The 22,690-nt window shown below is 45.6% G+C and overlaps 1 protein-coding gene across 1 annotated transcript in view; it reads left to right on the top strand.

The window, feature by feature from the left end:
• The window catches only part of SCML4 (Scm polycomb group protein like 4), a 102,174-nt gene that overhangs the window by 13,607 nt on the left and 65,877 nt on the right, over positions 1-22,690 (top strand). The window contains exons 2-4 of the mRNA XM_090031378.1: positions 4,030-4,159; positions 12,241-12,441; positions 15,600-15,794. Of these exons, the coding sequence (XP_089887504.1) occupies positions 4,030-4,159; positions 12,241-12,441; positions 15,600-15,794 (526 nt within the window). The remainder of the gene's footprint in view (positions 1-4,029; positions 4,160-12,240; positions 12,442-15,599; positions 15,795-22,690) is intronic.

The following is a 22,690-nucleotide window of genomic DNA, read 5'->3' as shown; positions in this document are numbered from 1 at the left end:
TTGTGTGGGGTGTTGATCTACCCCCCCATCCTACCCTTTCCCCTACCCTTCCACCACAACACACTTACCAGCTGCACGCAGCTGAATCAGCTGTCATAAAGACAAAATACACGATGGAATGTCAAAACAGGATGTAAATTTTTAAACGTTGTAAGTGACATTCGTCGCAACTCAAAAAGTCGTAAGTCGTAAGTTCTTACCCTCCCTTGCATGCTTTTTTGTACCATGGACCTTGCAAAAAATTTAGTGGGAAACAGTAGTTATGAATTAATCTTATAAATATTTAACTTCCCTTGAATACACTAGTTAGTTCCATATCTGGATTTTATGCCAAGGTACTCTGGTAGTACAGATTTTATGCCAAGAGACTACTATAGGGGTGGACAAAATATAGCCTCTGGGCTAGATGTGGTCCACCAACTAATTGTGCTTGGCCTGTGGATCAGTGGCAGTGAAGTCACAGGATCTGGCCGGGGGGGTGGCTTGGAAGTGGTGCGGGGCAGAAGCAGTGGGGAGTAGCCACAGGGCAGCCACAGCCTGAAGGCCCCCAGAAGTGGCGAGTGTAAATGCTGCTAGATCAAGGGTAGGCAAAATGTGGCCCCCAGATGTGGCCCACCAGGCCATTCTATCTGGCCCACGGGGCCCCTAAAAATTTTAGAAAATTAATATTTATCTGCCCCTGGCTGCCTGTCATGTGGCCCTTGATGGCTTAACAAAATTCAGTAAGCAGCCCTCCGCCCAAAATGACCGCCCACCCCGTGCTAGATCCTGCTTTTACCTGGCACCCAGCAGCGGCTGCTGCCTCTCATCATAAGCAGGGCCACAACTCTCTCTCTTTCTGTCTCCCCCTCTCCCCCACTATCTCCCCCTCACCCCCCAACTATATAGCAGATCCCACAGCTTATACCAGCTCCAGCCCATGCACTGGAAGCAGTGCTGGGCCAGCATTGGAATCAGCTGTGGATGCAGGTGGCAGCTTTCCCCTGGGGATTGGAGCATCTACCCAAGCCCCTCCTTTGGGTAGAAGGGCAGGACCTGCTGAAGCTGCTGCCTGCACCCACACCAGCTCCACCCCCTCCCCCTGCAGCTCTATCCCACATAAGGAGGTTTGATGAGCTGTTGTGGGCAGGGGGGGAAGGGTGCTGACCCAGCCTGTGACAGCTCACCAAAGCTCCCTATGTGTCCTGTGGACACAAATAATTGCTCACCCCTGCTCTAGTAATACAGGGACTTTTGTTCCATACCTTTACAACAGGATTAAATAAATGGTAGTAGTCCAGGGTTCATCCCAAGCCCGTGGCTCACTGGGTAAACATGATTAAGACACACACATGTGGTAACCAATGGCACACAGGGGAGTGGTGTGGTGAGCATCATACCTGGCTGCTTTTTATTCCACAGCCTGAGGACCAGATCACAACTGGGTTAACTGGGGGCAGCCTTTAACACAAGTTCTGAATGAGACTTCAGCTCACATTTCTGTATCTGTATCTTAACCATATGGCCAAGCTGCCACACTCACAAACAGTAGTGATACTAGTTAGTGAATATTACATTTTCCAGATGGTAAACAGACTACTTCAGTTCCTTACCACAAATAGCTCAGAATCTAACTAACAAATGAAAGATACAATATGAAGAATAGTGACTGAGCTTTGATGTTTAGATTTTAAGTTGATGGGTGTTGTGTTGACCCTTCCATAAATCATTCTTTGAGGGCTGGACCAGGTTTTATGCCATTAGTGAAAACATGTGTTTTAAGGAAGGCTAGATAGAGATAAGGCTGGACTAGTTGGGAAGTTCCAGCAGAAATTCCATCCATCTCAACATTTGTTTTGGGGTTTTTTTTATTTTTGATGGGTATCATAAATGTTCAAGCTTCTACTCTGCTGAGCTCAAGAGTTGCCGAGTACTGTTGCTGAATTTTGAATATGAGCCTGTTTTTAATGAAATGGCATGGAAAGATTCTTATTGAATTCAGACACCTTTGGAGCAGACCCAAGATCCTTCTATTTTTAATATTGTGGCAAAACAACTGGTGTCTGTTTTATGTATTTGCAATTGTTACAAAGTAGAGGATGATTTGTATCTTACATGGTTTGGGTAAAAGGCTCCTGGAAGGCTGCTTAAAATTGGTACTAACATGAATGTTTTCTTGTTTTACAATATATTATAGTATTCTCTAGTGGACCTATTAAAAACAAAGAAAAATCATCCACCAGAAACACTTATTTTTATAACGTATGAAATTCACCATTTGTCACAGAAGTGACACTTTTTGCCCAATATGGCCTCTGAAAGCACTCTACAGCCATGACCAAAAACAAGTGCACAGCTGAAGAGCACTTTAAAAAGGTCTGATTCCGTGACAATCTGAACCCTCATTCCATGGGAGTTCAGATGAAGGTGCTCCAAAGCGGAGCACCTTCATAGATTTCATTTCATAGACATCAGGGCTGGAAGGGACCTCGGGAGATCATCGAGTCCAGCCCCCTGCCCAAAGGGCAGGAAGTCAGCTGGGGTCATAGGATCCCAGCAAGATAAGCATCCAATTTACTCTTGAAGGTGTTCAATGTAGGTGCTTGAACCACCTCCGATGGCAGACTGTTCCAGACCTTGGGGGCTCGGACAGTAAAGAAATTCTTCTTTATGTCCAGCCTGAAACGGTCTTGCAGGAGTTTGTGACCGTTCGACCTAGTCATCCCTTGGGGAGCTCTGGTGAACAAATGTTTCCCCAGATCCTGGTGGTCACCCCTGATAAACTTATAGGTTTCATTAACTTCTGTCTGCACATGCCAGGAGCAGGTCTCAGCTGACACAACCCAGCACTGTTCCTGGTGCTGTTTTCAGAATGGGACAGGGAGGAAGGGAGCAGAGGGAGCTCATTTTGGGGGTTGTCCAGCCAGCGCTGGAGAGTGGGGTGGATGGATTGGAGCCCCACCAAGGTAGGGGGTTCCAATCCACAGACCCCATCACTCAAGTGCAGCTGGGGAAGCACAGAAAAGACCTCCCTCCCCTGTCTTCTCCCCCTCCCATCCTGAGATAGAATGGGAGCTGGGGGGAGGGGCGGGGGGCAGCACTGGAGCTAGGGGAAGAGGCTACAGAGCTGCAGAGGCTGCAGTCCTCTCCCCCTGGATTGAGTCCAAATTGGAGTTTGATCACTCATCCTCCCAATGCAACAGCTAACATCTGCTGGGTCAGGAGGATTGGTTTAGCTTGTGGTGCTTTCTGTGGAGTGCCATGAGTTAGACCTGGGAGCTGCACTTTTCATGTACTAGAAGTTATGCACATTTCATGTACTAGAAGTTATAAAGTCCTGAAGCTCATTGCTGTATCGAAAGGAGAAATGAGTGGATACACTGAAGGCGTGTTTCTCATATCAATACTCCTTATTTTCAAAGTAAATGACCACCATTACCAGATATTGTCAGGGTCATGGCACAGTAGTATTACACCATATCATGGTGCTTCACATCTCTAAAACATACTGCAGGTTATTAGTATTAATAAGTATAACTACATAGCAAATGACATTTCCTATTTATTAATTGCATGACAATGACTTGTGGGCCTTTTTAAGAGCCAAATTATGTTCTTGTTTACACTGGTGTCAATCCAGAGCAGCCTCACTGGATCTAACACCTTTGCACCCATGGAAATGAGCAGCATTTGGTTGTAAATTACTATGTAGTTAAAGAGACTGATTCTCCCCTGCTTCGATCCTGGTGCAGTTATTCATGCTTGAGTGAAGTGGATGTACGATGCTACCATTCTGATGTGTTAGTGTGCCTACTTTCTTTAGGCAGAAAAATCAGTGGGAAAATATTTGCAACCACACTCTGCAAATCAGTTTCTGTCTCTAAATATCCTGTGATCTTTCAAAGCACAAAAGGAGACTCTGGGCTGGAAGTAAAATGATGCGACAAAATTGCTGATGAGTGGGAGTTCAAGGGGAGTGAAATACAGAGAATAATAATAATAAAATATGATGTGTATATTCTCATGACCCAAACTGGTTATTTCTTGCAGCTAAAATCTCGTGTTCTGATGACTCCTTTAGCAATCTCTCCTCCGAGAAGCACACCAGAGCCTGACATTAGTTCAATCCCTCAGGACGCAGCTACAATACCCAACTCAGCTGCCCCACAAGCTCTTACAGGTATGCTGAATCAAGCCCTCTGTTGTAAAATAGCAGGTACTGGTCTGATAGCGAAATACTGTGCTTTCTAAAACAGGACTGGTCTATGAAAAATGTATGTTGAAGGAATAATATCTGCATGATATAATAATGATATAAATGGATAGCTGGACATAAAACAAAAATGGAGCACGCTATCTTTGGATCTGGACTGATAAGAAGACTGTCCAGTTTGTCCTCAGAGTTTGTCCAGTTGTGAGGACAAACTAAGAGACGTTCGTTCAGTTTTAGGAGAAACATTAATTCCATTTCCCTTGAACATAAATCTGGACTCCTTGCTCATTTTTTCATTTCTGATATCAGAGATTTCCACCATTTCTCACAGATGTAAGGATGCCAATCATATCATATTGATATCAGAGATGCATTGGCAGGGGTGTAGTGATAACGACCAAGAGCTGTAGGGTGAATTTAAAAATTTTTAAAAAACCCCGAAAACAGTCAAAGGTCCTCCTGAGGCTAGTGGGTCAACCAGTTTCTACAGCCAATGTCACTCAAAAAAGCAATGGAGCTTAGTACCATATCTGGCCACCAGTCAACCAGGTGCCTATTTTTAGCTGTGCTGAATGGGGTGCAAGTCCAGAGCAAAGCCCAAATCCATGCCTGTAGAGCGGTGACTTTCAACCTTTATTGACTTGAGATACCCCTCAATTGACTCGAGGCACTCAATCATAGATTCAAGGCACCCTTGGATAATTGCCACCTCTTAGTTTTCATACTTTTTGACTACAGCAAAAAAAAAAGAGCAGTTCTGTTGCAAAGAACTCAGAAAGACCACAAGTCAGAATGTTTTTAACTCTATGGATTCCTCTGTGAAAACTCTGGGTTTATCTTGTGAGTCATGTTTACATACCTAACAATGCTAACTTTGTGTAGCACCCCAATTACCCATGAAGGGATCTCAAGGCACCCCAGGGTGCCATAGCACCCTGGTTAAGAATCACTGCTCTAGAGTCATAGCAAGATGCTGTAACTACTTTGCCTCATAACTTTTAGTTTAAGTTTTGGAAAAGAAGAAATGTTATGGTATATTCTTCTGCAGTGAGAGGAGGAACATGGATTCCTCTCTGGGTCAGGGCTTCAATAATACAAAGCTACAATTAGGTTCCCTGCTTCATAACATGGAGGATCTGGCCCTTTCTGTCTTGCACAGTGTAATGATTTATGGAAAATATGGATCTGATTCCCTTCTCACATGAACTGGAGCATGCAAAGAATAACTCAATTTTCGCTGATGAAATGATGTAAGTGAGAGGTGAATCGGGACTTAATTTGGAAGAGGGTGAATTTACCCTGAGGCTCTGGTAGAGAAACAGATTTGATAACATTAACATTTTAAATAAATATCTCCTTGTGGAGGTGTGCAGGGGGAAATTCTCCTTTTGCTTTGGTAGCATAACAACAACAAGTACAAGTAAAACAAGAATAAAATGCTTCTCACTGTTTTGCTGTGAAACTCCATTAGATAACTTTTATTACTATTATTATTATTGAACCTTAACATTGAAGGATCACAAAATGATTTACAAATGTTATCTAATGGAGTTTCACAACAGCCCAGTGAGAAGCATTTTTATTTTTGTTTTACAGAGAGGGAGGCTGAGGAAATGAGGTTAAGTAACTTCATAGTTTCATAGTTTCATAGTTTGTAGGGTCAGAAGGGACCTGAGCAGATCATCAAGTCCGACCCCCTGCCATGGCAGGAAAGAGTACTGGAGTCAAACAACCCCGGCAAGGTGTACATCCAGCCTCCTCTTAAAGACCCCCAGGGTAGAGGCCAGCACCACTTCTCTTGGAAGTTGGTTCCAGATCCTAGCCTCCCTGACTGTGAAGTAGCGCCTCCTGATACCTAGCCTAAATCTACCCTCTGCCAGCTTGTGACTGTTATTCCTGGTCACTCCTGGTAGCACTCAGGGGAACAGGGACTCCCCCAGTGCCTGCTGGTCCCCTCTGACTAGTTTGTAAATGGCCACTAGATCTCCCCTCAGCCTTCTCTTGTGGAGGCTGAATAGGTTCAGGTCCTGTAGCCTCTCCTCGTAGGATCTGCCCTGTTGTCCCCGATCATGCGAGTGGCCCGCCTCTGGACCCTCTCCATGTTGTCCACATCCCTCTTGAAGTGCGGCGCCCAGAACTGAATGCAGTACTCCAGCTACAGCCTGACCAGTGCTGCATAGAGGGGGAGGATCACCTCCTTGGATCTGCTTGAGATGCATCTGTGGATGCATGACAAGGTGCGGTCGGCCTTCCTGACTGCATCCCCACACTGCCGGCCCATGTTCGCCTTGGCATCAATGATGACTCCAAGATCCTTTTCTGCCTCTGCACTGGCAAGAAGGGAGTTCCCCAGCCTGTAGGTATGGTGCTGGTTCTTTCTCCTGAGGTGTATCATGTTGCACTTGTCAGTGTTGAATCCCATCCTATTCTCATCCGCCCACCCCTGTAACCTGTCTAGGTCTGATTGCAGCCTATTCTTCCCTTCTAGCATGCCCACATCCCCCCACATCTTAGTGTCATCAGCAAATTTGAACAGGGTGCTATTTACCCCCTCATCCAAGTCATTGATGAAGATGTTGAACAGTGCGGGCCGGAGGACCGAGCCCTGGGGGACTCCACTGCCCACATCCCTCCAGGTCGAAAATGACCCGTCCACCACCACTCTCTGGGTGTGGCCCTCCAGCCAGTTGGCGACCCATTTGACTGTGTAGGTGTCGACACCACAGTCCCCCAGTTTATTAATGAGAACAGGGTGAGAGACAGTGTTGAAGGCCTTTTGAAAGTCCAGGAAGGCTATGTCCACTACTACCCCTGCATCTAAGGATTTGGTGACCTGGTCGTAGAAGGCCACCAGGTTGGTCTGACGGGACCTGCCTCTAATGAACCCATGTTGATTGCCCCTAAGCATACTCTCCCCCGCTGGCCCCTCATGGACATGTGCCAGAATAATTCTCCCAAAAAGCTTGCCCAGGATTGAGGTAAGACTAACTGGCCTATAGTTTCCTGGGTCCTCCTTCCTCCCCTTTTTGAATATGGCACTCCCAGGAGCAGCTGACTGGCATGAACTGTGCCAGAGTTTTTTCAGTTGCATGAATTGCAAATGTTGATGCACCCAATGAGGCTTAGGCTTCTGAATTATTTGATGGTTCTAACTCTTTTAAATCCAGGAGAATATGGGCATGTCTAAACTATCCCTATGTCTCTCTACCATGAAGCATGCCCTACCATTTGTACCTATTTGAGGTAGAAAATGCAGCAACATAGCTGCTTTAGAATAGCTGAGTCAGTTCCATAGGCTTTCTGTCTCAAGTATACTTATGGCCTGTGCTGAGTGTGTACATAATACCACTCTAAAATGATTAAATTGCCTCTAAAGAGTTGGCTTGCACTGAATTGGAAGCAAGTGGGTGGAGTATACTCACTCCAAATGCAAACAAAGAGACCTCTTCTCCCATAAAAACCTTCTAATCCAGGGGCAGGCAAAATATTGTCCATGGGCTGGATCTGGCATGCCAGGCCATTCTATCCAGTCCACGGGACCCCTAAGAAATTTAGAAAATATTTATTTGCTCCTGGCTGCCTGCCAATGATGACAGGAACGAGGGGCAGTAGGCCCCGGGGGGAGCTGGCAGCAGGAGGCAGGAGCTCAGCCCCGCCCACCCCCAGCCATTTCCCTGCTCCAGCACCATGTGGCTTCCAGCTGCATGGCCAGACAGGGGACCATGAGGCCCAGCTGGTACAGGGGTGTGTGTAGGCATGGGTAGAGAGAGAGAGAGAGAGAGAGTGTGTGTGTGTGTAGGAAGGGGCAGAGAGTGTGTGCGTGTTTGTAGGGTGAGTTCCACACACCCGCCACCATACACATGCACTCACATCCCGCCTTGCACTGCCATACATGCAGACTCCCACACCCACACCCCCTCACACAACCCAGCCACCCTCAAACCCCATAAACCCCCACAAACCCCATACCCACCCACACTCGACATATCCACATACACACACCCACATGCTACCTCACCCCATGCCCCCATCTATCCACCTCCCACAAAACCACCCCACACACACCCACACCCTCCCCAACACCCTACATACCCACACACTAACAGCCCCCCACAAACCTATCCCTATGCCCCCCCCAACAATATACAAAAGTAAGACTTCATTTTAAGCTATTGTGAGATCACTTCTATGTACACTACCCAAACACACATGAATTAGGGCAAAAATATATTTTTTAATCAAATTAATGAATGTTTTAGATGTTAGCTTTTTATAATATAATTTGGTATTTTTCTGGTTCCAATATGGCAAAACCCCTTGCCATCTAAAGGAGTACTTAAAGGAGTACTTTCGGAGGCAAGGGGAAGGACTTCTGGTAGCAAAGGTCGGGGTTATAGGGCAGGACGTCTGGTCCCAAGATGGCGACCAGGGGGTGGGGCACCTGTCAAGGGGCAGGGCTAACCATGCGTACTTGACAACTTGCCAAAACTCAGTAAGCAGCCCTTCACCCAAAATAATTGCCCACCTCTTTCTAATCTAAGGCTATGTTAAAGTTGCAGTCCAAGGTGTGACAACAACATGCACAGGCATACACAAGCTAGATTTAATCCAGCAAATTCAGGTCCTGGTAACACTGCCCAGGTTTCAGTGTGGGACTAACCACCTAAGTAAGTGCTCTGGATTCTCAGCCAGCTGGCACTGAAGTCTGTCCCTCTCTGTTGTTACTGTTATTGATAACTGAGGTGTCTAGGTTAAAGCTGGCTCAGGCAGCTCTCCATGCACTGTGTTCTTATCACCCAGTTGGAATGTAGACAGGGATTAAGTAATTTTTATGATTAAGAATGGGATGCTGGACTGACCAAAGCTTGCTTAATGTCAGCAAAATGTATCCCAGCAGCAGGTTCAAGCAAACACAAATATGAACTAAACAAGTTGAGTCTCCTGACACCATCCTATTTTGTGTTAATCACTCCACAAGCTGGCAGTTTTCTACAGTCCATGCACCCTGCTTGCATTTTCAGTTCTGTCATCTCTGGGGTTGTATGGCATTTTGGAGATGTATGTAATATGAAGCATTATTGCTTTTATATTCATATTTACCCAGGATGTATTGCTTGAGTCCTTTTTGTTGTTCAGTATGAGGGGCTATGTCATAACACAGTGCACTGTGACATTAGCTCTGGATTTCCATTATGTGCTGTAAATTATACATTATTTCCAATGTTACCAGGCTGTCATTGTGTCTTCCACTCTGTTTGATATTTTTTGTCACATATCTGATTTCTGTCAGAGGATAATGTTATATTATCCAGGAGATGACAGCTCCAGCACATTCAGCCAGCTATTATAATATGTCTTACTTTAGATTTACTGTGGCTTTATTTTCAGTCACTCTTCTTCACCACAGCCACAGCTCTAGCTGCTTTGAAATGGAGCAAGCCTCAACTATGTTTAAACAAGGCTCTTGCTGGCCTGTGGTTAAAAAGGATTCTTTGGTCTGTTCAGATGGGGCTCAATTAGGGTATAAACCACTTCATACAAAGGTGTGCTAGAACATTTCAATGTGCTACTGCTTAGACTCTGAGGCTTGCCACGGTTCTAGTCCCAGCAGTGCCTTCTTTTGGGAGATAACCACAGGATCATAGGTGACACATAGGGGGAATACAGGGCGAGGGGCATGTGCCCCCCCCCGAGAGCAAGTTGGTAGGGGGGCATGGACACTGCTTGCACCTCCCCTAAAATTGGCTCCACCGCTGCCATACCACATACAAAAGTGCCAGCACTTCTGCTGCTGCCATGAAGCTGGCACACTCAGAGACCCGCCCCCCCACCCCTTGATTGCCAGCTGGCCGCTGGTGGACTCCCACCCCCCAGTCGTGTTTTGCTTGTGCCCCCCACCAGACATGGGAGGCACCAGTCGCCCATGCACAGGATCATTGTTTTATGCTTTTATCAATCAAATGGTTACAGTATAAAGTAAAAAACTGCTTGACCTTCTCTGAGGCCCTAGGAGCAAAGCAGTAGCCCAGCAGCTGAGCGTGGGGATGGAGCCATTCTGCACCTTTCCCAGCTCTAGATAGTTTTGTCATTTGGGGGACAGCAGTCAGCAGTTCACTTCGCTTCTAAAGCTTCTTGCAGGATAGGTACACATGCATAAGATTCAAGGCTTTAGTTCAGGGGTGTCCAACCTTTTTGAATGTGGGGCCAGATCATGAACTTTTTATCACCCAGTGGGCCAGTGACCCACATTCAAACACCTTCTGTCCCGGGCCAGCGAGACCCTGCCTGTGGAGCCCTACGGCACCTGCCTGTTACTGCAAGGTTCATGGTAGCTGCTGGTGGGCAGGAGGGACCCATTCTGCATCTAGCCAGCTACTTTCCCAGAGACTGAAAGGGAGAAACAAATAGCTCCACCTCCCCATGCCCCGAGCAGCACAGCCCCCAAGCTGGCGCTGCCCAAGGGGGGCCGGAGCGAGGCAGCTGCTGCACCGCAGTCCCTCACCCGCCCGCCTGCACGGCCCCGCTCACCATAGTGCCCGCACACGCAGCCCCACTGGCCTCAGCACTGTGAGCCCAGAGCACAGGGTCCGGCAGATACCGGCTCCCACCGCCTTGCCCCACAGAGGTCACGCCAGGACCCCGCCTGCTGAGGCCCCCCTGGGGCTGCCCTGCTGACTGCCTGTGCCAGGCACTTTGCCCCATTCCCACCCCATGGCCACCCAGCCCAGCAAGTCGAGGGAGGTGGGTGGGACACTGAGGGCAAGGGGCCAAGCCGGAGAGAAGTAAAGCCAGGCGTTGTCCCCACTTCGTCCCATCAGGCATGGATGGGGCAGCCCCGTGCCACGCAGCCCTCAGGGCGGTGGCGCTGGGAACCGGCTCACGTGACAAGCCCAGCCCCATGGGGGTGAGCAGCTCCCCTCCCCTCCCCCACCCGCCTGTCCCGAGCAAGGGAACTCGGGCCTCAGAAAATGGCTTGGCAGGATGCGGGCTGTATGTTGGACAAGCCTGGTTTAGTCATTTCCCCAGTTTGCCCACAAATCTCCCTTCCAAGCCTGCCTTTCTGTGGTTTGTGTCCAATGGCCCATGGAGGTATACAGAACCCCACTGTTGGGAAGGACTTATTGGCTTGCTGTTACCCACCAAAATTCCTCCCACAGTTGTACTGCAGGTCTCAAAAGAAACACAGTTCCTTACAGTTGGGCCTTCTGGACTTCTCTGAATTGTATCCAACTTGAGAAAGTTTTTAATGGTGATATGTGAGACCATTTATATAACTGACAGGGGAAGCATGTAGGAAGTCTGATAGAAAGGGGTCTCAAAAGTCCCCTGCAGGTCATTATGTGTTGGCTCAGATATAGAACTAAGAACAGCAAAGAACGTTAACATGCACATGACACAATAATTCCCAAAAAAGGATGCAACATGCAAGGTAGAATTTAGACACAGAGGGAAAAAGACATCGTGAAGGCCACAATCCCAAGCATCACAGTACGGCATATATATTCACTCTGGAAATCACAACTACACTAGAGCCTAAGAAATTGGGACCAATGATGACTCAGACTTTCGTATGGCACCTCAACACAAGTCCGCTTTGTGATTGGAATGAGGAACAGCTTCAAAACATTTCATTTACAACATCGGTTTTAAACAAGCCTAAAATTATAGCTTTAAATATATAGAAATATTGGATTACAATTTAATACTATTAATAATAAATGTCATCCAGTATCCCCTTATTTTTATTTTCATTATATATTCTATGCTATAGTAGATTGCAAGAAAGTATGATATGCTCTGGTCATATATAGAAATTGTCATTACATTATTTAATTGCAAAATCTAGCTTGCTTTATTCAGGTAATGGGAACGTCAGTAGGAGTAAGGCACACAGAATTTGGCCTCATTAGGTACTTTTGTCTCTGCACATCATGAATTTTCACAAATGAAAGAGTGCTTAAAATATCATGAAACATACAAGCCCAGGGCTGGTTGTGATGACTTCAAAGATTTTTTGTAACAACTGTGTCTTGATTTTGTGCCTGCAGTTTGCATCTACGTCAACAAACAGGCGAACATGGGGCCATACCTTGACAGAAAAAAGGTGCAACAGCTTCCAGATCACTTTGGGCCTGAAAGACCTTCCATGGTCCTACAGCAGGTAGTTCAGGCCTGCATTGACTCCTCACTTCAGCAAAAGACCGTCTTTTCACTTGTCAAGCAGGGCTATGGAGCTGAAATGGTGTCAGGTAAAACATTAAAGAAAGGTTTTGCGATAAATCTAGAAGCATCCTTCAAACCTGAAGGTTGTACCAGAATTATTCAGATCACTGAGCCAGGGACCAATTGTTACATCATTCACACTCTTTTAAGTTAAGAGTAACTCTGTTGAAGTTGAAGGAATTGCACTGGTATGAAATTAGAATTGGGCCCCAGGAGTCCAGTATATTGAGAAAGGACGCTGTTGTTAGTCAGAATGCCATTAATGGATTACACAGCCAAGTGCCTGTTACTGGCAGTCATCATGTACTCTGACATGTGCCTTGTTTAGAGCAGCAAACCATCTAGTAAAAATCAAATATCATTAAAAGCATTTTCTGCTTCACATTTTGAGTGAGTGTTCCTTTGTTTTCTCACTCCCCCACCTTTTTCAATGTTAGCTTTGTATTAAAAGATGGGAAAGGAAACCGCAGAAAACATTAACACAAATGTTTTAAGTTTAAGAGTACAATGATACATGCCATTAGCAACTAGCTTAAAATGGAAGTTATATGTGTGAGCCAAATGCTACTTGTTGACTTTAGCAGTATGTCAGCTCTCTCAGCTACACCCATAGAAACCCACTGAAAATAATGGGATTTTCTGGGAAAGATATTTAACTTCAAGTCTTGGGCAGCTGGAACCAAGATTACTGTGGTGCTCCCACAAAGTAAACCTGGATAATTTTTTATAAAGCAGGAGAGTTTTGTTTTATGAAATTATTTTAGCACAAGGACATACTATGGAATCAATAATTTTCAAATCAGCTTATGAGGATGAATGGGATGTGAGCAAACAGCAAGATGCAGACTGTCCATGGACCAATCAGACGAGCCCTACAGGGATCAAATCAGCTTTTGCTATGACACTGGGACCCCTTGCATTGTGGGACCCAGAGTTTTGCCCCTCCTTTTCTTTCCTTTTGGGGCATTCTAGTTTCATTTATGACTTCCTTGAGCAAGGCATCAGACGTACTTAGAAAACTATCCTGTTTCATTCCTGAAGACATGCAGATCTGTTTTAACCAATGCAGAGTAGCGTGAGGTTTCATGCCCATGTAGTCTTCTCTCGATGAATACATATAGTTTACATTAATGTTGGGAGAGAACTAGAAGCTCACTTCTCCAATGATTAAAATTTTTTTTCCTAATTTTTAGCCTTAATTTGTTTTTGGCCAAATTATTCATATTTCTTCTTGTGCCAACATTGTTCTTTAGCTTAAAGAGCTCTTTTTTGTTTTTAACCCCAAAGTATTTCTTCAGAACAACCACATTCCCTCAGTCTTCACTTTGCTAGGCTAAACAAGCTAAGCAATTTTAGTCTCCCTTGGAAGTTAGGTTTTCTGTTCTGTTGATTACACCAGGAGCCTTTTTCTGCACTCATTCCAGAATTGCACATTGACTTCTAGATCAGGGCCTTGTACAGTGGCATTCATTAGTCTCTGTTTCTACTGGAAATACCTTGCCTGATACATCCATATCATAATTATGACTCACAAGTATCCCATGATTGACTAATATACCCAAGTCTGAGTATGTCTACACAAGGCGCTTTACTGCGTGGTAGGCTTATCTATTGCACAGTAAAGCATCACTGTTTATACATGTGCATATTTACTGTGCAGTAAATTAGGCTACTGTGCAGTTAGTTACTATCCATAAACACAGGTAGTAAACAGGTAGTAGCACATGTGTAGATGCTGACTGAGAGCAAATTTGTGACCACAGAGGCCACAGGGGATGGGGAACTTACCTCAGCCCTGAAACTGCTCAGCTCCCAGCTCCCCTCAGGACGTGGGAGATGAACAGTGCCAGGGTGGGGTAGCTCTCTGCCCTCCCAGCCCATACTGGTGCTGCTGAGCTCCCAGTTCCCCACAGAAGCTGGAAGCCAAGCAGCATTGGGATTTGGGAGCAATCTGTTTCTCCGCCCAGCACGGGGGTGGCCGGGAACTATCCCATTCTGGGGAAGATCCCAGCCATCTCGGGGTTGGACAGAAATTTTCCCTCATGGCTCAGGGCTGAATGGGACCTGCCCCTGTGCATGGCCCATGCTGGCTGGGACCTGCACCAGGATGAGACAGTTCCCAGCCAGCCCCAGGCTCTATTGGGAAGCCTCTTTAGGCACAGGGCTTGTCCTCATGTGCACAGGGTGAGAGGTCTGCAGCAGCAGTTGTCTCCCAGCTCTGTGTACATCAAGACCCCTCCCAATGCAGCTGGCAGAGCTCTCCTGGCCCTGCGAGCATCAGGACCAGCCCCATGCTCCCTGCCAGCCCCTAGGCTAGCACCCAGGGGGAACCTGGAGCTCCCCCTGGCTGCTGCAGGGAGGTAGGGCAAGGTGGAGCAGCCCTGTACCAGGCTGCTACTATTGGCAGCAAATCTGCTCCTGGTTAGGCTTACTGCAGAGTACTTTTACAGGTATACCCCTGTTGCAGTTATCCTATTTGCTGTCATTATTCTTTCCTTCAAAGTTGTTCTAATAGCCCTGTTTTATACTGAGATTAGAGTTATAGGGTCTCCTATTATCTGGGTTGTGTTTTCCCTTTCTTAAATATAGGTCTTATGTTGACTATCCTCTAGTTCAGTGATTCTCAACCAGGGTGATGTGGTACCCTGGGGTGCCATGGAATCTGTTTAATGGTGCTTTGAGGTGCCATGCAATATTAGCACTGCTAGGCGTGCAAGATAAATCCAGAGATTTCAAAAAGGTATCAATAGGGTCAAAAACATTTTGACTTACTGGTATCTGAGTTCTTTGCAACAGAAAAATTGCTCTGTTATTTTTTTCCTAGTCAAACAATGAGTGAAAGTTCATAGCTGGGATGCCTTGACTGTAAAAAGTTTGCGAACCACTGCTTTAGTTTAGTGCATCCTCAGTTTGATAAATTTATTATAAATTCTTGCTACTAAACTTGCAGTGTTATTTGCCAAGTTTTCTGTGTTCTGAGATAAAGAGGAGCCGCTTCACCTGACTGGAGCTTCTTCAGCATTTTGGGTTTTGCTTTAAGCTCACATGTTGTTATTGTAGAAAATATCTTAAGCAGCAGACATGAACATTGCATGGTATTATTTTCCTACTCTACAAAGTCATCTCAGACCAGTTTGCTCCGTGCATTTGTATGCCCATTGAATTGCTCTTACTTACTTTTCAGTTTCTGCCTCTTTTGATGGAAAGCAGCATCTCCTGAGCCTGCCAGTTGTGAATAGCATTGGGTATGTCCTGCGCTTCCTCAAAAAACTCTGCCGCAGCCTATTGTGTGACAATCTCTTCAGCAATCAGTCTTTCACACAATACAGCAGCACTTCTGAACATCCAAAGGAGTATGAGAGTAGAAGGATGGAGTCAGGTAAGTTTGGATTTAACTGCTGCCAACGATTTCACGAGGGGCCAATGAACATGACTCTATATAATTTGGGTTTGATTTGGGACTGTTCCAGAAAAGTCATAAGAGTCAGCAAATGAGTTTAATTCTAATATGCCCATTTACATATGAGACCTATCAGGGATGGATAAAAGGTAGGCTGATGGACAGCAGGAACGACAATTATTCTATATTAAGTACCTACTTTTTAACCTTATTTTTAAAACAATGCCACCAGTGACTTGTGTTTCCTGAGTCTGTTCATACTGATCTTCCCCAGAAGCATAGTGCAGGAAAAATGCACCCTGGGCAGTCTCCCCAGCCTCCTCCCCCCTCCCCATCTTGAACAGCAGCAAGCAGCATCCAGTGCAAGGAGTTCTGGGACTCTTAGTTCTCTAGACTGGCAGTGCAGTTTACTGCTGCTGGCGACTTTCACCCCATTTTTTGCCACCATGTCCAGAGGGAGCAAAATTGATGAACAAAGGGCACAACATAGAGCAGTTCTCCCTTCAGCAGCAGTGAACTCCACTACTGGTCTGCATAACTCCCAGAAAGTCTCATGCTTCGTTACATACATTGCCTGCCCTGGGTCCTTTTTGCAGCCAAGCAAGTAGCAGGCAGGCAGTAGCCCTGGGGTGAAATGCCCTCTCCTTGTCTTTCTGGTGCTCCTCCCACTAAGCAGCACCCAGGACATATGCCTTGCTTGCCCCCCCCAGTTTGCTACTAGTTTTCCCTCACCCATTACCACTTACTGGTCTTGTTGCTTCTTGTCGTCAGTTAAATGTCTGACTCTTTGGGTAGTGAGCATGTTTTACTGTGTTTGTAAATAGCAACTGGTAGATGGAGCCCTGATTGTGGCTTGTGCCTCTGGGGGTTACCACAATGGAAATAAATATTACATGTAAATATGTACTGATGGGGGTTTTTTCATGCACTTCCTTGTCTTCTGCTTGATACATGCAACGTGGCATACCCAGCACCGCATAGCAGAAGAAGCAGGGCTACACTATTACTTGTAGGAGTGCAAAGGATATCTGATGTGGACATGAATTCATTAGGATGTTCTGGATCCATAATTCCCATTGAGCCCCACTTCACAGATAGTAGTAATGATAGTGGGTATAGTATAGACAGGACCTAGCTGCCTGCTGTACAGTGTAACCTAGCTCTGGTACTGCCACTAGGAGGCACAGGTCCTAATGGTGTCACAGTCAAAAATGAAATCCTTAGCTCATTTGTGTCAGTGGGAGTTTTCACATGGGCTTAAACCTGAAGGGGGCTAGGGTTTTACCAGTGTATCACAATATGGTTATGATTAAAGTTACTTCTTGTTTGAGAATACGAGCTTTACACCTTCCTCTGGAACCAAATGTGGGATATCCATTCCTTAAGTAGTAGATGCCTTTCATAAGGCCAGGAAAGAAAGTTATTCTATACATGACTTGTGATAGCTTTTACACAATCCAGGTTCCTATCTAGCATAAATCCAAAGTGACACTGTTAACTTGAATAGACTCATTTTGGATTACGTAGCAGTGGGCAATGGATATGTTTGCATCCCTTTTAAATATTGCTGCTTCTTTACATGGCAAAATAGCCCATAAACACCATGAAGCTGAAGCTATCCTGCTTCTGGTACCTGAGTTAATGCATTTACAGCTAGCTTAGGTACCCCTACAATACAATATAGTTTGCAGAGATCAGAATTTCAATTTTGGATCTCCCAGGGAACATAAATTAAGTCAAATTTGCAATGGTTTTAAATGTTTTGTGTTGTTTTGTTATCTGGCAAGAAATAACAGCACGATCAGGGCTGTAAAAGATGGCAGGGATTCTGTCCCAAATGCTTTAATCTCTGAACCAGACAAAGTTCAAACAGAATGCCCAGTGGAAGCCAAAGATTCAAGGAGCAGAGGTTCAGTATGCACATGTACCTGTTATACCTGATGGTTGCTATGCTTTGCAAATGCAGTGTTAAGGGAAGATTTCTAAAAAAAAAGGGTAGTTAATATGTGTTCAAGGAAAGAATGGGAATTTTATTTGTAAGCATCAACCTACAAGAAGGTACAAAAGCAAGGCCTTGAACCTGTAATTCTTTAAGCATCTTACCTTGCTTAAAATTATTTCACTTGATTTTCATTAAGAAGCACATTGCTGCAATGGATGAATATTTTTTCATTATTAAGTGTATACAAACCCCATTGCATTAATGCTTTATGGCCTACCATTATGAGTTTTTAATCACTTGTTTACCTGGAAGGACCTCCCCCTGTGTGCTTTATGTGCCAAGACAAGTGGGGACACTCCAGGAAAACCAAACCAAGCAACCACCTCCTCCTAAAGCCACATATCATGAAGCAAGAGAAATAGGATACTAAGTTTTAAAACTGTCTTTTTTAACATATAGTAGGGCATTTGTGGCAACCTCAGTGTATCTGTAAGGCCTAGAGATATACAAAGCTCTTAGTTCAAAGGCAATATCCTTTATTAGACCAACTAAATAGTAGCAACAACAACAAAAGGAAAAAAAAACACCCCACAAACTTTCAGGCACATACACCCTTCATCAGGCTGAGGAGAATTCAAAGATTGTAAGAGTCCTCCAAGGCATAAAATAAACTTAATTTTACACAGGGGGGGAGAGAAGCTGGAAGCATATTCCCCTGGGAATATGAGTCTCCTTTGGTGAGTGTTACTCTGTAATGTGCAGATTAGGCAGTCTTCTTCCCTGGAGGTGTCTGATGTCAGAGGCAGCCAACAATGTGAAAAAAGAAATCCTCTCTTCTTTAGCAATGAAGTTTATTTTTATAAATGGCCAAAATAAATCTCTTACATGTTTCAGGGATCTATTCTCTAGCTGTGTGAGCCTGAGGAAAAAGAGATACACAGCCAGTGTTGTAAAGTCTCTTATGCTGTCCTCTGTGACACCACGTCAGTGACCAAAGCAAGGACAGGATCTGGGGCACCAGCTTAGGATTCCTTGTGCCACATTCAAATCAGATGCACATGGTGCAGCCCTCATGAGAAGTGTCAGGACCCAACTGTGAGGTGGTATAAATAGTGCTAAAAGATGGAGGCTGGCCAGAAAGCAAGCATGGGCAGGGTAAGGTAGGACATAGCCTTGCAGTGATTCACTGGGTGTGCAAAATGTGTGCAGTGTATACAACAAAAAGGTAAAGTGAGAGAAGCAACCAGAAGAAAGACTGAAGACACAATGATGAGAGAAGGCAGGTGAAAAATCTTGGGGTGCCCTGTGTGCCTGGATGATGATAAGTGCTATAAAGATAATCATTTACAGAAGTAGTGAACGGCCTGAATCAAGTGACAGCTAACCAAAAATAGTGAAGTGCCTTTTATTTAGAAGCTTAAGTGTTGAGAAATTTGTCCTGTCCCTTTTCAAATTTCTTATGCTATAAAAGGTTGACAAAAAAACCTTTTTGACCATAAATGCCAGCCCTTGAAGGGTTTTTTGCCATTTTCCCCTTGAACTTTCATTGGCCTTAGCGCTCAACTGGCACTCAATGAAGAGTGTCACTTTTGAAGCAGGCTGCATATTCTTCCTATTGAGTAGATCATGATGCTGTTCTGAACAAAATTGCCCCAGAAGGAAAGGAGGAGAAAAATCGTTTCATAAGGTTGACAGAAATAAAAGTGAGACTGAAACTTGTCCAATAGAACTGGGTATCAGTTACTGACATGTGAGGTATAGTAGAATCAGCCTGTCACAGTATGTCAAAAGCCAGCACAGAAAAGCCTCCAAAACCCAAGTTCCAAGCCTCCATTCGTTCAAAATTGTTCTCCCAATACTAGTATCAGCGTTAGTGAATACTGCAATGGGAATGCTCTCATGATCTCTTATCACTTCATGTTATGATCTTGTAGCAGGACCATACCCCAGAAGTTGCTGTGATGCCTCCTGGCCAAGAAGTTCCCACCCAATTCTGTCTCTATGCTATCCTCCCTTTGCTTTTACCTGCTATGCCTTGGTATTCTTAGTATTTGGAAAGGGAGGCTGCCTCAAGGCCAAAGCTTACTTTAAGGCCCATTTCCTGGGCAATGGATCATTCTTGGATCCTACTGATGCTAATCTATCCCCATGCCAGGTGGGCCCTCATGGCTCACACATGCCGCTTAGGACACCAGATGTCTTATGAGTTAGACATGGCTGTAGGGGAGGTTGGAGGCCATGTACATGTCTCACAGGTGTTACCAGTCACTCAATGAGTGATCAGCCCCAATCACTGCTCCAGTCCACTCAGGCCTCTTTGCCTTCTCTCAGTCACTGCTCTCCCCCCTCTCCCCCACCAGGACGCAGGCTTCTATGTCTTTGTCAATTTCTGCCCCCCCTGGGCTATGGACCCCTGGCTCTAGTTCTCATTCCTTGATCTGTGGGCTCCCTAGCCCCATTTCTTCTTACCTCCTTTAGGCTATTGCTCCCTGGCCCCAGTTCTTGCCTCTCTCCAGCTACAGTCCTGCCTCTCTGGGCTATGGGCCTAGCCCTGACCTCACTCAGGCTGCAGTTTCATCCCTGATGGGCACTGTAACCCACTGTCTGTCTCTCACTCCTCTAGTCTTATTCTCCCTGGCAGCAGCCTCTTCTGTGCTTGGGCCCCAGCCCTTCTTAGTGTTCCCTAAGACAGTCACATGACACTCTGGCTTTACTAGTGATGCTTAAAGCGGTTCGTTTCTCTGGAGGCCACCAAAATCACAGACACACACTCATTAGATGGCACAAAAGGTGTATTTGCAAATAGGGTCAGAGCAGAGTCAAAAACTCAGATTACTCTGAACCCACCAAGGAATTTTGCAGGCTGTATTTATCTTTTTCCTCCTGGGCACGTGTGCAGAAACAGGAACTCTTACAGCTCACTTCCGTTTCATACAAGCATACATGTGGTTACATCACTACATACATCACATGTATATTATAATTAACTACTTAAGTATGCAGGGCAGAGAGGTAAATATGCATCAGCTAATTAAGCATGCTCAGAGAGTACTATAGGTCACCAAGAGTTTAAACCCCCCCCCCCCTTTTCAAGGACACAGTCAGTTGAATTCCAGCTTCTGTAATCTGCATGAGAAAGGCTAGGGAGAAGCTGGGGGAGAGTCTGCGATTTAGCATAAGAAAAGCTGTGGCAAGGCTGGGCAAGGAAAAAAGTCCTTGGCAGTGTTTCTTTCTTATCAGGTGCAAGATGCAAGCTGTGCATTTCTAACAATACTCCATTTCTAACAATATTCCATTTCTAACAATATTCCCCGCTCAAGATGCTTTCTGCTCCCCATTTTCATTTAGGCAGATCAAGATAATTACGAGGAATTTTTCTGAGTACCATGACTTTTGCTACAGTCTGCGCTTTGAGGGGGACTGCTGCAACTTGCATCCCTTCAACTGTGGTGGTTATCAATCTAGTGAGACAGTACTCTCCTAATGCCACTTGGGAAAGATCCCAGCTGCGGTTCTCATCCCATTCTTGACCAGTACTCTTAACATCCGCCTTATCACTTACCAACCATTTTGGGGCCAAAGGAAAAGCCCTCCAAGGCCACTGTTCTCCGGCCTCTCGGAGTCCCCCACAGGCCCAGCAGTTGGTAAGATTGAAGGTACCTGCAATTCTTTCCATCATGTCAACATACAAATTTGTCCCTGAGGGAGCAATTGGGGGAAGCGGGGATATAGGCTGGCGGCTAGGGCTGCTCAATCTTGCTTCTCTTACTACATAGATAAACAACAAAGCATATTAAGATTCTCACCATATTCTCCCTTTCTTGAGATCAAATACAGCCTAAACTTTTTCTTTTTACTTTCTTGTCTAATTTTCTGAACTTTGATTAAGCTGTCTCAGGCGCACTTGGAGATCACCAGTAGGTTCACAGCTCCACTTGCTGGTTTCTTGTTCCGAAGATGACTCAGCTTCTGGAGTGAGTTCGTCCTGGGAGTTGGTGTCCTCTGACGCTCGTGGATGTCGTTTCACATGGGTATGGTGTATCCAACGGTCATGGCCAGCAATCTTTACAGCGGTGTGGGTTGTTAGAAGTACCTGGAAAGGGCCACTCCACCTCTCAGTCAAAGGTTCCTTTTTCCGCCGCTGCACCAATACCCAGTCTCCCGGGCAGAAGTCATGTACCGGTACGTATAAAGGCAGACGCTGAAAGGAGGCTGCATACCTGTGAAGAGAAGACGAGACAGACTGCAAAGCAATAACGTACATATGAAGCTCGCTATTACCTAATTCAAAAGTTACATTTTCTCGCATCACAGGGGGTAAGACTTGAGGGGGTTTGCCAAACATAATTTCGTATGGGGTTAATTTAATGCCCCGTCGGGGAGTGTTTCGAATGCAAGTAAGAGCTAGCGGCAATGCTTGAGGCCACTTAAGGCATGCTTCAATACAGATTTAGGTGAGTAGAGTCTTTAAGGTCCTATTTATGCGTTCCACTTGTCCTGAACTCTATGGTCTCCATGGTGTGTGTAGTTTCCAAGTGATCTTGAGAGCTTGTGCGACTTCTTGAACTACCTTTCCCACAAAGTGTTGTCCTTGATCCGACTCGATGGATTCAGGCAGAGAATACCGGGGAATGATCTCCTGCAACAAATACTTCACTACTGTAGCCGCAGTGGCAGTCCTGGTGGGCCATGCCTCGACCCAACCAGAGAGCTGGTCTACCATGACAAGTAAAAACCCATGAGGTCTGGACCGTGGGAGCTCGGCAAAATTAATCTGCCATGCTTGTCCAGGGTATGCTGCCCAGGGTCTACCTCCCATTGGCACAGGAGGTTTCCTTCGAGGGTTTACTTTCTGGCATGTGATGCACCTGGTAGCAATACGCTGAGCTTCTACATATAGCCCTGGGGCTACTGCTTGGCGGATCACTAGATC

The sequence above is a fragment of the Crocodylus siamensis genome, chromosome 1, assembly GCF_052110815.1.
Source record: "Crocodylus siamensis isolate JL-2025a chromosome 1, ASM5211081v1, whole genome shotgun sequence".
NCBI classification, from domain to species: domain Eukaryota; kingdom Metazoa; phylum Chordata; order Crocodylia; family Crocodylidae; genus Crocodylus; species Crocodylus siamensis.
Note: the sequence above shows the minus strand (reverse complement) of the source record. Positions and strands in the feature narration are given on the sequence as shown.